We start from the raw sequence: 16,899 nt of genomic DNA on the forward strand, positions 1-16,899 counted from the left end.
CAGTACCATGTATTCTGGACTATTTGCTACACCTGAAGCTTCAGGAGCTATTGGTGTCTTTGATTAGAGTCCACCTGGCTGCGATTTCAGCTTTTCACCCATGGGTGAATGACAGCTTCATCTTTGCAAACTAGATCTGTAGCCAGTTTCTCAAGGGACTGAACAGACTGTACCCACAGGTGAGACAGCCTATCCTGTCCTGGGACCTAAACCTGGTATTGTCTAGACTCACACTTCCCCCTTTCAAGGCCTTAGCTACATGTTCTCTACTCTGCTTGTCCTAGAAGTTGGCCTTCCTGGTGACTATCACCTTGGCCAGAAAGGTCTTGGAGATTAGGGCCCTCACTTCAGAGCCTCCATACATGGTATTCTTCAAGGACAATATCCAGCTGTGCCCTCACTCAGCTTTCCTCCCAAAGGTGGGGTCACAATTCCACAATAACCAGGACATATTTCTCCCAGTCTTTTACCCGAAGCTGCATGCTAATAGGCAGAAACAGAGACTTCATTCACTAGATGTCAGGCGGGCACTTGCCTTCTGCATAGAAAGGACTAAATTGTTTTGGAAAACTACTCAGCTTTTTCATGGGAGTGGCAGACAGTATGAAAGGTCTCCCAGTCTCAGCTTAGAGAATCATGAATCACTTCTTGTATCTGCACATGCTATGACCTGCTGAAAGTCCCTGCTTCCGGCCCTAACAGCACATTCCACAAGGGCACAAACATCTTCAGCTGCATTCATGGCACAGATTCACATCCAGGACATCTGTAGAGTGGCAATATAGTCTTTGGTCCACACTTTTGCAATGCACTATGCCACCACTCAGCCGGCCAGATATGATGCTGGATTTGGCAGAGCAGTGCTACAGTGTGCTTGTCAATGAACTCTGAACCCTTCTCCTACATTTGCTTGGGAGGCACCTACAGGAATGGACATGAGCAAGCACTCGAAAAAGAAAAAACGGTTATTGACCTTCCATAGCTGTTCTTCGAGATGTGTTGCTCATGTGCAGGGCTCATGTCCAGCAAGCCAGGGCTCAGGCTCCCCAGTAATCAGCAGGACAGGTGTGTGAACTCCTCTGGGGCCCAGGCCAGGGCACAATATGTGCCCCTCCAAAAGTGCTAGAATTTAAATTCCTGCGCACGCTCCTGGTCTGCTTTGTCTCCTTCACAGGATGCTCTGACATTTACTTTGAACTTTCCTTCAATTGCTATGGAAGAGGTGTAACATCCAGTATTTGACATTCTTTGTGCTCCTTTGAAGAATGGGATGTCTTTATGTATTTTGGATAGCCAGTTGCAAGAGACTAAGGCAGTATGTTACCCCTGCTTCCTGTCAGCCCGTTTCTAAGAAGGCAGATGTACTGTATCAAATCTCATGTGAGGGATTTTTGTGTTTTCTTATTTGTCCCTTGCCAAATTCTTTGGTGGCTGCAGTAATGAGTAGTCTATTTAGGTCTGGTCAAGCTCATTCAACCCCCACAGATAGCAAATGGAAGAATTTGGATGCCCTCAGAAGGAAGGTTTTTTTTTTTTCCCTCTTAATTTCTAAATACTAGAGTAGCTAATTGCCAAGTGGCAATGTCCCATTATAAATTCTATCTGTAGGAAGAAAGTGGCTACATTTGTGCAAATTACTAGACGATCAGAGGATAGCCAATGCTATCTTAAGAGAAGGACATAATGTGACAAAGCATGCTCCCAGGGCTTCTTTTGATGTTTTTGATTCTTCAGGCAGAGACTTATCATCTGCTTTTACTTTGAGAAGACATCCATGATCTGTTGATGACCATGGACACTAGGTTTAAAGTTGAGGATCTCACCTTTGAGGGTGATGGTCTTTTCAGTAACAAGGAGGACAAGCTTTTGCAAAAGTTAAGAGTAAGTCTATTGTTCATTTGCTTGGTTTGTTTTCCACTGCTGCTCTTTTCTTTCATTACCAGATACAATGTAGACTGAGGATAAAATTGTATCTTTCAACTGAAAGGCAGTAACAACACCAGCAAACAGCTTCTTCCTTACAATCTCAACAAAAGACGAGTTCATTAAAATCCAAGCCTTAGTCAAAGCAAAGTGACAAAAATCCATATTATAGATTATATATACATTTAGGATATGAATAAATGAAGTATTCTTACTTGTAATTTGAGGCCACCTTCCACTCTTTCTCAGAGCCCTATCTTGGTTTTTCTGGGTCAGCAGTAGATGTTATTGAGATGGTGGAGGGCATAGCACCCACTTATATAGCCTCTCACCCTCAGAATGTTTATGAACACTGATGGCAGGGGGTAGTAGAGCGCACATGCGTTGTCATAGGCACTGCTTAGGGAAGGTTCAACTGTTAGGCTACATCGGTCAGCACATTACCCATCAGTGTGAATGTGGGAAGTCACCTCAAAGAACTCCGGTTACAAGTAACCTTCATTTATTGCATACACTAAATGTGTATATAATCTCTAAAATGGAATTTTTGATATGCCACGAGTAACTTTTAGAGTGGAACAAACAAGTATGATCACAACAAGGCAAACTGTTTGTTATTTTCATACCAGGGTGGATGAAGAAGTCTAGATACCTTGTTGAGGTTTTTTGCTGTTGGCAAAGATTCTTTTTAAATTAAATTATAAATCTTTGAAATTAGGAATGAAGACCACATTATGAAGCAAATATTTGAGTAATCAAATAGGTTTACATTTTTTGAAATATAGAATTGTCTTAAGATATTCTGCATATTTATAATAATTACTTCTTTTAAAGGTATGTTTACTTGGAGAAGTTCATGACCTTTCAGATGTCTCTACGAAGAGAAGATGTGTGGCTTCCTCTCATGTCTTATAGGAACTCCTTACTAGCTGGAGGTGATGATGATACTATGTCAGTCATTAGTGGAATCAGCAGTCGAGGATCTACAGTAAGGAATAAGAAAACAAAACCAGCAACAGGGAAGCGGAAAATACCTGAAGGTATGATTCGCCGCCGCCCCCGCCGCCCCCCCCCCCCCCCCTTACAAAATATACTGACATCTTCAGACATTAAGGGAGCCAACCTCATTTACACAAGCTGGAGATTTGACCTTAAGTCTTCATATTTGTCAGATTGATAAGAGTATCTCAGTCCTTTAATGTATCTCTATAACCTAATTTTGTGTATATATATATTTCATATAATGCTACCTTGAATAGGAAGTCTGAATGATATGACATTGGCACAAAACGTGAGGGAAAAATTCAATGTACTTTTAATGAAAGAATTGCAGAGGGAGTGCTAAAGTATTTAAAATAATTTATGCAATGGTCAATTGTGCCATGGCATTCTTGAGTACATTTTACTCTGCAGATTCTTAAAAGTTAAGACATTCATTATTGATCCCCAACACATATACTTGAAAGATATATCACTATATATTTGTCATATTTAAATAATTTGATTTTAAATTGGTTTGAAAAGTGTATGTTGGTACTGTTTTTCACTTGCAGCTGAAGAAAGCAGTAGTAGTGACAGCATGTGGTTGAACAGGGAGCAGACAATGCACACACCAGTCATGTTGCAGACGCCACAACTCACTTCCACAATCATGAGGGAGCCCAAGAGGCTGCGACCTGAAGAAAGTTACATGGGTGTATATCCAATGCAGCCAGAACACCATCAAGCTCCACTTGATTACAAGTATGTAGAGACAGCTAATATATACACAATATTACTGTTCAAATATGAAGCCAGTTCACATTTAAAGGAGGCATACTTTTTTTTAAGCACACAAGTAACGTGGATGTTGGCTCAAAGACAACAAGAAGAAGCAGCTAGGCAACAGCAGGAGAGGGCAGCGATGAACTACGTCAAACTGCGAACTAACCTGCAGCATGCCATGTGAGTAAGACTGAGCTAAAAGATTATAATTTTTTTTTCCAGTTTTCTTGTGCATGGCTTCATTCATACAACATCTATATCTATATAGTCCCCGCATACATTTTTTAAAATTTTACTATTTTTGAGTTGCCTTGATATCTTGGAAATTGGCATTTTGGAAATGCCTAGAGATGGACGCAATGGTAAAATAGAAATGAAGCTAAGACGAACTTAGCTCATATGACTAAGCTATTTAAACTGCTTGGTTTCTTACTGTTTTTATTTTTTCATACAAATTCCAGAGCTTTTAAATAATAGCATATCTTTTAGCATGACATGAGTTTGATACAAATGTGAACTTAAATCTGATGCTAAATGAACTGTTATCTTTGGCAAATTTTGGTATACTGTATTGAATTGTAGTTGAGAATACACTTTGAATACAATATCTTCTTTTTAAGTAAAAAGATTCTTAAAATAAGGAAGGGATAGAATGTAGAAGGGATAATATTTGCTCTGAAGCCTTGATTCCAAGATCTTATTCAATTTTTGTGACTTGTGAAAAACGAACCCTAAAAGTTTAGAGAATTGTTGAGTTCAAGAAGTCCAGTGGTCTGTATACTCATGATTATCCAGACTGACTTACACAGATCTAAAAAAGTAGAACTGTAAAACATTGACTAGTTGTTTCAAATGACGAGACTAACAATGGAATTTAACACATTATAAATTAATAAACACTGTGTCTCTCACATTAAGCATTCTCAGTGCCAATCTGGTTGTCACTCAGTGAGTGTTATGTCACCAACGGCTAATTATCCTGGTCAACTCATATGCCAGAGCTAGGTTTTATGGGGAGGGATAAAAGAAGTTCCAGGAGTTCATATTTTTAACAATTGCATGATTTTGCAAAATAAAAATATATTTTTAATTTTTTAAACCAAGAATGTTAAAATTTTAATTCATTTTTGTTAAGCAGGGAGGGAAAACACACATCCCATACTCAGAGGTTGTTGTTAGTGATGGGTGTAATGTCACCATCATAGTGTATTCTGTGGCATTAATGCTGCTTTCTTGGGCTAATAATTTGTAGTGGATTGGGAAAGTGTGAAGGAGGCTTTGGAAGGGTATGTTCAAGAATTACCTGTACAGATCCATTCATTTGGGAAGAACCTTCACATCCACATCATTACCAGAACATGCTAAAAAGCTTTGGCCTTTGAAGCCATGCTCCCTCATGGCTCTGAACATTTGGACCCAGGCATATAAAAGGACTCATCTCTCCGTTCCTTTGAGCTACCAGGTTATCCGGTGGGAATCACTCTTGGTTCCTCCAGCTAGTTGCTTTCTATTAGCTGCTCTGAACTCTTGTGTTCTCTAGTGTTTCTAGATGTGCTTTTCCATTATTTTATTTTTTTAATTAAACTTCTACAGTCTCTTAGTATGTTGGGCATTGCTGTTAACATTGCCATTTGGTATCAAAAGGATGGTTGATAAGGTGAAGGCTGCCCATTGTGTAATGAAAGATATCCAAGGTTGGCCTGCATACAGATTCTTCATCTGTCACAAAGGAGCTCTTTTTCCAACACTTTCAGTTTGGGATCTCAAAAAACTCCTGAAAATCTAGCCCTCTGATCCTTCCTAGAGAGAAGATCCCCATAGTGTCTCAAGCAGACTTGCCCTTGGTTCTGTTCATTTATGTGATAAAGCAAAACAAAAATTGGGCTTCATTAAGATCTCAAATCCAAATGAAAAATTCCAGGCAATTTAAGCATCTTAGACTGTGAAAAGTAATAACAATCATCATTCCTTTGAGCCGCATAAATTGGCCACGAGTGTGATATTTTCTGAGATCTTCTACGTTTGCATATTGATGGTGCAAAACAAACCTTGTTATGGTTCCCAGTCTCCTTTCTTCATACGAAATGCAAAAGAGAGCTTTTTTCATGGTCTGGGCTTGGTTTTACATCAATCAAGTTCAGTGAAAAATCACCAAACCAAACACTCACTTCTTTTCTTTAGTTCCATCACATTTCATTACAATTGTAATTCATATTCAGTTCTATAGTAGACTTGAGGGTTTTTTAATAATTTTTTATTTTTTATTTTTAGTAGCTCAGATCCAATGTTAAATAATTTTTTTTCTTCTAATTTCTTCAGTCGTCGTGGTACAAGCCTGATGGAAGATGATGAGGAGCCGATTGTTGAAGATGTGATGATGTCATCAGAAGGGCGAATCGAAGACCTAAATGAAGGCATGGATTTTGACACCATGGACATAGACTTGGTAAGAAAATTGATTTTTTTAAAAAAAATTTAAGCCTAGTATTATTTCAATATTAGTTAAAGCCAGTGATTCTACTTAAATAAACTTCACTTTTCTTTGCATCACAGAACAATTAGTGGTCATGTTTAAAAAAAAAATTTTAAAAAGATTCTTTTGTTTCTTTTCAAAGTTTCTCTTCAAGTTACGGTCCCTATGGGTATTCAGTGTTGGTTGCGCATATACACTCTGAGTGCCCAGGACCAGAAACTCTTCAATAGCAGTGTCTGTTGGTCTGCCCGTGCACCTCCTCATGCATGTAACTGAGGGCATTAAGGGTGTAATAGATTGATCACCTCTGCAGTTCCTTTTCTACCGCACATGGTCTGGGACAGACATCCAGTGTCTGTTTCTGCTCTTCAGTGTTCTGCATCATCATACCTGTAAATATAAAGAGCGGTTAAACTTTTGGATAGTCAGGGGGGATAAGGCGGGTCCCCTCCTCCCTAAACCCCTTCAGTTCCCCCACTGTTTCAGGCACCTATTATGTCCAAATTTCCAGGCTTCAAGCCTTGTGTGGAATGCTCCTAGGTTTTCTTGGTGAGTAACCTACACAAGACCTATCAGTATTGCCTTGGAGAAGCACACATCTCTTTGAAATGTGGCATCTGCTGCACTTCCCACATCATGTACCCAGACAATCTCAGGCTCAATCTCCTTATAGAGATCTCTGTCTGGGCAGCGCTTCCCCCTTCCTCTCCTCCCCCCAGCATCTGCTCCCAATGGATTTGTCCATTGTCCCACTTGTCCTTGAGCAAACATAAGGACTCCATGAAGTGAAAGCATGAGGAAGGTAAGGGCAAACACACCTGCAAGAAGAGGGACAAATTTATTAAATCCTCTAAAGAAAGAGCTTCCTTGACCCTTCCTCCTGCACCATCCACCTGATTGTCTGTCCAGATGGAGATCTCTATAAGGTACTTCCAGATCCTGGAACAGTTGATGGAGAGACTGGTGATATTGCCTCATCTGGAGAGGACAAAGAAAGCACAGCTGGTGGATATGGTGCTATTCCTCCTCCATCACCAATGGACAACTTTAAGCAGCACCAAGAACCTTTCAGGAGAATCATGGACTCTTGTCCGGTTCTGGTGGAGGAGGTCCAAGATCTGACCCAGAAGTTCCTGCATATTCTCCAGGCTGTGATTCCCTCCAGAGTGTTACTTTTGATAACCCAGCTCATTATGAACCTGTCAGAGTGGTTTGGCACACACTGGCTACCTGTGACTTTACCCCAAAGAGGCCCAAGAAACAATGTTTTCATTCCCCTTGGCAGCAGAATATTTCTTTTCTCAGCCTAATCCAAACTCCTTGGTGGTCCAGGCTGTCACAGGAAAAGCGGCTGCACCAGCCCAAGTCCACTCCTCTGGACAAAGATGCAAAGCGCAGTTAGCCCTCTTCAGAAGGAAGATTTTTCTCATTGGACAGTTTAGTATTCCAAATAGCAGTTTACCAGATTTTGCAGTCCAGATATGACATTCTGTTCTGTGGCCACCTGGCCCATTTTCTCCCAAAGTGGAACACTATTACAATGGATAGATGGGACATTATATAAAAAAGTTACACCCTAGAATTGCTTCACCCTACCCCCTCCCAAAACATCCCTCGCCATCCCTTTTCAGGGACCTCTCTTACAAGAAGATTCTTAAGCAGGCATTGGATTCCCTTCTTCAGCTGGGGTTAATAGAGCCCCTACCACCTTCTGACATATGGAAAGGCTTTTACCGAAGGTACTTTCTAACCCCCCAAAAGGAGGAGGTCTGGAAACCCATTTTGGACCTCAGACACTTGACTGTCTTCATACGACATTCAAAGGATGACCACTCTGGCCTTTATAATACTCTCCCTCAACTCAGGCTACTGGTTTATGAGCCTCAGATTTTCATTTGGAAATTCACCCAGCTCTCTCAGGAGGTTCCTTCACTTCATAGTGGGCCTGAAACATTTTCAATACAGGGTGCTACACTGGCCTCTTAATAGCCCCAAGGTCTTTACAAAAGTGCTTGCAGTGGTGGCAACTTACCTTTGCAGGCAAAGCAGACCAATATTTTCCTATCTGGATTGGCTGCTCTTAGGTCAGCCATGTCAGGAAGTATGTAGCAACCACCATTGCACTTCAACTCGTTCCTTGGGACTCCAAGTAAACTTAGGCAAGCCCCTATTAATATCCTCACAAACCATGCAACTCATCGGGGCAGATCTGAACTCAGTCACAGGGAGGGCCTATTTACTTGAGGACTGATTCCTTGCCAGGAGGAATCTCATCAGCTGGCTACATCTCAGATTACAGTCTGATCGTGCTTAGTCCTGTTAGTCCACAGGGCAGTGTGCACCTGTGTCATCCCATTCATATGGCTGTTCCTGTGGTGCCTTCAAATCTGGTTACAGAGCGTCTGTGCCCCGAACAATGATTCCTTGGACAAGAAAGTTTCTTCTCCATAGGACATGTTGACGTTGCTCACTTGTTGGGAAAACACAGAGTAAGTGTGTGTGCGGGAGTCGTCTTCATTCCCACATGGTTTACAAAGACACTCTTTTTGTGGTTGCTTCCCTACTGGGATAAGGAGTGCATCTTGACAACCAGACAGCCCAAGTTTCCTGGTCCTCTCACAAATCCAGGCTACGAATCAACCTGTTCAAGCTTTGGGCAGTTCACAAACTATGCAAGACATTTGTATCCGTTATTTGGACCTCATGCATGCAGGTCAAAACCAGACAATCATCTACTATGGAAATAAGCAGGGATGAGTGAGACCCACCCCATTCTGCAGAGAAGCAGTCTCGGTCTGGAATTGGTGCATTAGATCACACTCCCAGCAGCACATGTTGCAGGAGTAGTGAATTCCCTGGCAGACAACCACAGCAGGCATTTCCACAGAGATCTTGAATGGGAACTCTACACCTTTATAGTGCAGCACATCTTTCAGCAGTGGGGCAGGAGGAGGAGAGAGTCTTGGGATCTCTTTGTAGCCTGACAGAACAAGGAGTGCCTTGGCACACTATTGCCAAAAGAATTAAGGGAAAACTATCTCTTCCCAAAGGCTCTGTAAGTGGATTTCCTATGGATTTCCATGGCGTGCCCTTTGCTGTGATCTTTTGAAAGCCCCTCCTCCTTAAACTGTCAGGGCCCATGTTATGAGAGCCCAATCAACATTGGTAGTAGCCTCCTTACAGGGAATCCCTCCCTTGGAAATGCATGGCGCAACTACTTGGAGTTCCATACACACCTTCACCAGGCATTATGCTATGGTTCAAGCTTTGGCTGGAGATGCCTCCTTTGGCTCAACAGTCCTCCACTCATACAGCATACTTCCTCATACCCTCCTCCTCAACTGGCCCTTCTTGGGAGTCTCCCACAGTGAAGATACATAGGGACCAGTACTTGAATAAAAAGGAAGGTTGGTTACTTTATAATAACTGGAATTTTCCAAGATGTGTGGTTCTTGTGGATAGTTACAACCCACCCTACTTCCCCTCTGCTCGGGTAGAACTGGAAAAGTTGTTGGACCATGCCACCATTTATGTCCTTGGTTGGGAGCATGATGAAGTGCAGGCACGAACCAATGGACACTGCTGTTGAAGACTTTTCAATCTTGGGTGCAAAGAGTGCATGCACACCGCACAGTGATAAGCCATAGGGACCACACATCTCAAAGAATTTCAGTTGAAATAACATTCCTTTATTTCTTGAAGTTTATTTTGTTGAGTTTGTGTGTATTGTTAAAATAATACTTGGCACTTAACAAACTACTTGTTCAAACTGTCATAAAAAAAAGACAGTTATGCAGGAATAAAAATTAGTTTTTACCTTAATACTTTTTATCCTTTTTAAGTATGAACATCATCTATACTCAAAATAAGTGGTTCTTTTTTTCTTTATCTTTAATTTAACTTATTGGTTATATTTGGTGACAGTTTATTTGCTTCCTTTTTTTTAGCCACCATCAAAGAACAGGAGAGAGAGAACGGAGCTAAAACCAGATTTCTTTGACCCTGCTTCAATCATGGATGAATCAGTAGGTTCAGTAAAAGGGGGGAAAACTAATACCAATGTTAATTGAAATTAAATGTATCATAAAAGTGGGTGTGTAATTGGAAAGGAATACCCAAGATGGTGGCAACTTAATCAGATACTAAGGACTACCTTGTGATTATTTTGATGACTGGTATTCAGCTGATGAATCTACCTTCTGCTGTAATTCTGCTTTGTAAAATATTACATAGTCAAATTCTGAAACTAAGATATTTCATATGAGATCAGTAATGGCTTTTTTTCATCCCAGGAAAAGTAATTAATGTAAATGGTATTCTTCAATTTCTAACTAGGGATAACAGAAATACCACAGTCTGTTGATACTAAGGTATTTGCAAGTATCTGATTTCCAGGGTTCTGAATGTAATTCTCTGTAGTTAGGTCAAAATCAAAATGAAAAAGAGGGATAGTACTGCTAATGTGGAGATTTCTTTGGTAGCAGTTATTTGTATGTATTATATAATATCTGAGTAGACTCTAAGGCAAACATCCCTGTTCTGACTGATTGAACCATTCAGGTGATTTCACAGCCAGTTGTCAGCAGTGGTTGGCTGGGGTCTCCTTACTGATCAAAATGTGTGTCACTTGCATACTTTGTTACATAGGTTTCAAAATTTAAATAGGGGAGAACTGTTTAAATATATTTCCCCTATTATATATAGTGGGCAGAGGCATTTTCTTTTTCATATTGAAAGCTTTAGCTGCACAGACCACTAAAGCCTGTGATTCCCCACTTGAACTGTTTTTTCCCTTCCTCTACACACTTTCTCTGCTGTGTCCATATAAACTTGTCATCATAGGTCAACAAGCTAAGCCAGGAACCTTTAATACAGCAACTTTCATCAGTCAGGTCCAGTTCAGAGTAGTTTGGTTACTCTTTTAGTGCTGCTGAGCACAATGCCTGTGCTGGGAAGGAGAAATGGCAATGTTTCTTTGAAATCCTGCAGCTGTCTGGGTGGAATGCAGCAGAAATGGAGTGAGAAATTCTGAAAGGAAACAGCTGAAAACATCCTTTTCCCTTCTGTCTCAGAACCAGCTGTCATTTTTAACCATGTTCAGCATTCTCTTACTATTATTACACATTTACATTGGGAATAACAAGCTGCAGCAACCCAGGCAGCCAGACTCTGGTAGTGAAGAGCACCTGGAGAAGGTGTTCTGTGGGTCCAGGAAACTAGGGTTGTGAGGAAGAAAATTTGAAATTAGGAAAAAAATCACTTGACCTCTACATATAGTCAAAATGATAGCGGGGTGGTATTTATTTAGTGGAAGGCTAGACAATATAAATGCCATTAAACACTTTTAACATCCATCCATCCATCCATCAACCTCACCCACATACATATTGTCAGGCATTCCACGGTATGCACTAGTAGACTTTTTTAATAGGATTTTTGCGTACTCTTCAGATAGCACATGTGGGGAACACCACCACCCACTAAGCTTTATTTCAAATGTAAAATACAATGCCTTCCCCATATTCCTTGATTTCCATTAATTATAAATAGTGGAACTGTCGTAAACATCTTTTTCATCTTACTGAAATGTTAATGATTTTCAGCCCAGTGACCAATTTCATATGACACAGGGATCATTCCTCTGAATCCAGGACCGTTATACATTTCCAGTCTGATGGTTCTGACCTTAAAATTAAACCATGTTACATATTTACTATAAGCTCATTTCTATGCCTTTGCTGCCACCTGCCCCCTCCTTTTACTCCATGCCCACTAAAACACCCACACAGAGCTTATACTTTTACCTAGGATTTTCACCCTAAAATAGAGCTTAAATGTAAACATGCATCTGTACTTGCAGTTAATCAGTATTACCACATGATGGCAGCAAACGATAAATTACAGTATTGCAAGTGCATGCATCCAGAGCATATTTGAGTCAAGTGAATTTGCAAGACTAAATTAATCTGGTTCCATTTAAAGAAGAAAAACCTGTCTTGAACAACTGGTTATTTCAAAGACAATGAGTAATCCATATAAAAACATCACTCAGGAATTGTATCACTCAATATTTAAAAAAAACTAAATCAGTTATGCCGTCAAATTTTACAAGCACAAACACACTCTTCCTGGGTAGGGCTAGTGTAGGTTTTTTCATGGAAGTGCTTGTACAGATCCCTCACTCTTAGAGTTTGTGCCTTTTGACATGGACCCTAGACACATTAAAAGCAGTTAAGTTACAATGGGTCTGTGTGCCTTGACACATACGCCATCTGAATCCAAAATTTAGTTTATAAAAAAGTCATGATAGTTCCTTTCAGTCTCACTTGTTTTGTGGCACATACAATGTCACTGGCACCTGGACTACTGATAGGTCATCACAATGTATTTCTGAGTACGCCTCTTGTAGTTTACTTGTAGTTGCATGTTGAATTAATTATCAGTGCCAAGATCAACATTAAGAGTTGGTTTGATGCCAGAGAGAGGAGTAGGTGAACATCAACATTAGATAAATCCTTGCTATAATAGGGCATGAACCTTTTATACAGCTGCATTGTGCTTTTTGATCCTCAAAGTCCTATGCAAAGCAAAGGAGGAAAATGAACACATCCAGATATTTTTGGTTTGGGGCCGTCAGTCCTAGAATCTGATTTTATAGTTCAGGGAGCAGCGTGCTCTGATTAGTGTCAGATTCGTCCTAGAAGTCTGAGCAGATTCTTCACCCAGATCCAGTTTTTCTTCACTTAATCATGTAGCCTCTTTTAAATGAGGCTTTGGTTTTATTGGGTTACTTACTAGTTGTATTTTTCTGAATATGTTGCCTTCATCAGTACCCCCCCGTTTAGTCTCTATATCCTGGACAGCAACTGAGAGGCCAGATGTCTTCTTTATAGACACAGTCTCTGCACCAGACAGTAGGTGCATATAGGCCACTCCATCCAAGACTAACTGCTTTTTAACAGTTCTGGAGACTGCATAACAAGGTACTTGACTTCTATTTTGGGCTTGAGAAATTATCATCTTCAAAAAATTCCAGATAGGTAACTCATGAAAAACTAGCTAATTTTTACTTATTACCAAAATTTATAGAAATATGATGAAGAGCTGTACTGTTTTTTGACGATGCGTATATTTTAATTTTTTTGAGGACCCTCTAATAAATAGATACGATATGTCTTGTTTCCAATACTACATACTTGGTAATTTCCTCCTTATTTTTTGCTAATTTTGGATTGAGGGGAGGATAGAAAGCTTAAAATATATTGGAGGCATTTTGTATGTGCCTTGAAGTGATGTAATCTACATAGTACATTCTGTGTCTTATTCTTTACATTTAAGTTAGAATTTGTAGAAAAATATAAATTGATTGACAGGCCATTTTTAATACATACCCTTTTTCTCTTTGTTTTAGGTTCTTGGGGTGTCAATGTTTTAATACCAGAGCAGCAGATAAATCCGTGATGAAGTCATTTTCTAAGTGGAAGAGGAAGTTTTTAAATACAAAATTGTGGTAGATACAGTGAAATTCTGAACAGATTTTTCTCTAAGGAGAATGACGTGCTTTCAAGATCAAGTGCATTGAAGAGGCAGTTTTGTTTGCCTGAAAAATGAAATGTAAAGGACAAGTAAACAATTTAAGGATAAGCTACAGTTTTTGTTGGAAAACCAATATTTTATGTGCTATCAATTTATTTCCGTATCATAAGAAGTATTCCATCTTTATTTTAATGTAACATTCTGAGAGGTGCTTGGTACAGATTTGAGCCCCTCATTTTGTACATTTATTGGGTGTACTAAATAATCATGAGCTCTGATGGATTTGTTTACATCCAGGAACTGAAATGACAGATGGATTGATTTCCTAGAGTTGTAGAACCAGAAGAGTTTTGGCATTTTAAATTAAATGCTTAAACTGCATTGAGAGGCTTTGTTTTAATTAAGATAATCATGGAGAAAAGTAAACTTTAATGCAGAATTTTGTCAATTTTTTCATCTAAAATATATTTCAAGTCCAAAAGCTTCATTCTAGCCTTCTCAGAAATGTCCAGAAACCATGAACTGCCAGAAAGTAACAGAACTCAATCATGCTTGCCCCATTATCAACCCTGAAAGTTTGCTTGTCCTTTAAGAAAAATGTAATGTTGTGAAATTCCTTCCAGTAGTGCCACTGTATTTTGTCTCCAAATAAAAGAAGCTTATTGTAGTATGTTTGCAGAAAAATTCTAAACAAAAATTATACAGCTTATTAGAGTGTGGGAATAGGGATCTAAATTTTAAATAAAATTATATATATATATAAATTGGTGCTGATTTTATAATTGCGCAGTTTGTTTAGTTTTTTCTTACTTTTAAATTCCAACTTAAAATTATGAGGTTTCAGAAATATATTGAAAGTTTAACAATGTTTAAAAATAGAAAAGCATGAGAATTCATGCTTTAAAAATGATTTTTAAATTTGTATTTTATATTGTTTTATCTATCTGTCTTTGCAAGCAGTCTTCAGGTTAAAGATACTTCTAACAGGTTACAGTACATTTCCTCTGTATGTAAATTAGATTGGATAATAGAAATTCATAAACCTCCCATAATATTCTTTGAAAGCTAAGCTTTAAACTTCATTTTTTGTTCTTTCACAAATAAATTAAATCAGTTTAAAATAAAGTGGATCTATGCCATTTTGACATCAACTTACTTTGCAAGGCTTAGGCAGCTAGACATCATTTTAAAGGAAATATTAACTTATATTACATAGGTATATTTTTTGTCAGTTGTCTCTCAGTTCTTGAGGTATATTATTTTAATCATTCCATGCCTTAATACGCTTGCAATACAAGAATCTCCCAAATGGGTGAACATAAAAAGGCTTCCTGTTTTTAGATTCAGAAATTAAACATTGGGCTGTGGTAGCCAAAAACCATAGATTATCTAAAGGATCATGATAAAATGTAATTATTTTACTAAGTCATGGGATAACAATATACTCAAAACCAGATCTGCCTAACTCATTTTACATAAATAAATATTCTCATGTCTAAAAGAACTGCCTATATTGTTTTTTCACACCACTGCATTTAATAGAACTGCTGAGAGGACTGTATATATGATTTTAAACTTAAATTGATTTTTTTCTTACTCTTGAAGGAGTGTTTCTTTGTGAAAGCAGTTCTTACAGCTTTATGTTTTCAACCAGCTAAAATGTTTTATATATTTACCTTAACCTGTTGTCCTCCACATTCTATTGTCCTAATTGTACTGTTTTCTGATTTGTATTTATGTCTTGAGACAGTAACTTTTTGAATAAAAATAAACCTACAGTATGTTGTATGTTTGATCTTTTTAAATCAGGGGGTGTAGGGAAGGATGTTGAAAATAAGGATGTGAGTGATGCAAATGTTATGTTTATAGAAATTAAATCTTTTTCCATGTCTTTTAAGTGTTTGTCTCAGAGTTGGGATAATGTATGGAAAACTGCACTGTTTTATATTTGTAATAAATTGTACAAGTTTTTAAAATGTAAATAAAGCACTAATTGGGTTAATAATTTAAAGTAGAAAAGTTATGCAATCATGATTGTTTTAAATATTCTTTAATTTGGGATAAACTTGTTATACAAAACTTTAGCAGTGTAAATACAAAGTAAGCTTTTAAAGAGGGTAGTACCTGAAAATAAAATTTAAGATTTGTACAATACTTTTGTATGCCAAAAAATCAATGGCTAATTGGTTTAAAAAAACCTGATCAAGTGTGACAGTAGCTGCTGTAGCATTTCTGTTCTTAAGGGTATGTCAGAGTCTTTTCCATTACTAACTGACCTTGTCTGACATTTATAACTGCTGTTTTAATTCAGCTACTGAAAGTGTGTGAAAATGATCACATTGAGCAGGAATGGTTACATGAGTTGGTATGTCATTAAAGGTGATGGTTCTTTTGCTGTGATCACTAACTCATTGCTGAGCAATCTCCATTTGTTGCACACAATAAATTTACTCCTGATACTAGAAATTAAACCGATCAAGCTTAATTAAGAGAAAGAAACAGCAAGGAAAGTTAAAATATACAAAAAATGAACTTCATAAAACAAATATACACACATTTTTGGTATCTTTTTTTAAAAAGATCTGCTTTGGCAGGCCTCCCTCCTCTACTTGTCCTGTCATTGCAAATTAATGGTTGTTTAAAAGTTATTGATACATTAGGAAGAATTAGAAGTATATAACTCTGAATGTTCTCATTATCCTTATAAATGTTCTGACCTTTTCTAAATCCTGTTAAACCTTTAGCCTAAATAATAGTTTGTGACATTTCTGCATTTTATAGAAGGTATTTTCTTTTATCAATTTTAAATTTGTTCCCCTACAGTTTCATTCACGGTCGCCTTTTTGTACTATGGAAGTGGGTAAATAGCAGCACACTCTTTACCTTCTTTGTACTTATCCATTATTTTGTATACTTTTAATGTGTCTCCTAAAAACTCCCAAAAAAGTCCCAATCTTTTCAATCCCTTTGCTTATGGAAGTCACTTCCAATTCTCTGATAATAGAGCATATGTTTTCATAGAGAAGCCAACAGTGATGACCAATGTCTTTTTTTCCCCTTGAGTTCTGAGTTAATCTAGAGCCTGGTAAAATTTGTACATTCAAATTACTCCTATCAGTATGCATTACCTCATCTGCCATCATGTTGCCCATTCACTTAGCTTGCAAGGTCCCTCTGAAGTTACTTGTGATTGTCTTTGGTCT

General features: G+C 38.3%; 1 protein-coding gene across 4 annotated transcripts in view; it reads left to right on the forward strand.

The window, feature by feature from the left end:
• Nucleotides 1-16,301, forward strand: part of STAG2 (STAG2 cohesin complex component) — a 163,679-nt gene extending 147,378 nt beyond the window's left edge. For all 4 annotated transcript variants that reach the window (XM_067548195.1, XM_067548193.1, XM_067548196.1 and 1 more), the window contains 6 exons: nt 2,758-2,963; nt 3,477-3,666; nt 3,754-3,867; nt 6,007-6,133; nt 10,108-10,185; nt 13,572-16,301. In XM_067548195.1, the coding sequence (XP_067404296.1) occupies nt 2,758-2,963; nt 3,477-3,666; nt 3,754-3,867; nt 6,007-6,133; nt 10,108-10,185; nt 13,572-13,595 (739 nt within the window). In that variant the 3' untranslated portion in view covers nt 13,596-16,301. The remainder of the gene's footprint in view (nt 1-2,757; nt 2,964-3,476; nt 3,667-3,753; nt 3,868-6,006; nt 6,134-10,107; nt 10,186-13,571) is intronic.
• The last annotated feature ends 598 nt before the right edge of the window (nt 16,302-16,899 follow it).

This window comes from Emydura macquarii, unplaced genomic scaffold (genome assembly GCF_026122565.2).
Source record: "Emydura macquarii macquarii isolate MOO-44397 ecotype Brisbane River unplaced genomic scaffold, CSIRO-AGI_Emac_v2 contig_1253, whole genome shotgun sequence".
In the NCBI taxonomy this organism is placed as follows: domain Eukaryota; kingdom Metazoa; phylum Chordata; order Testudines; family Chelidae; genus Emydura; species Emydura macquarii.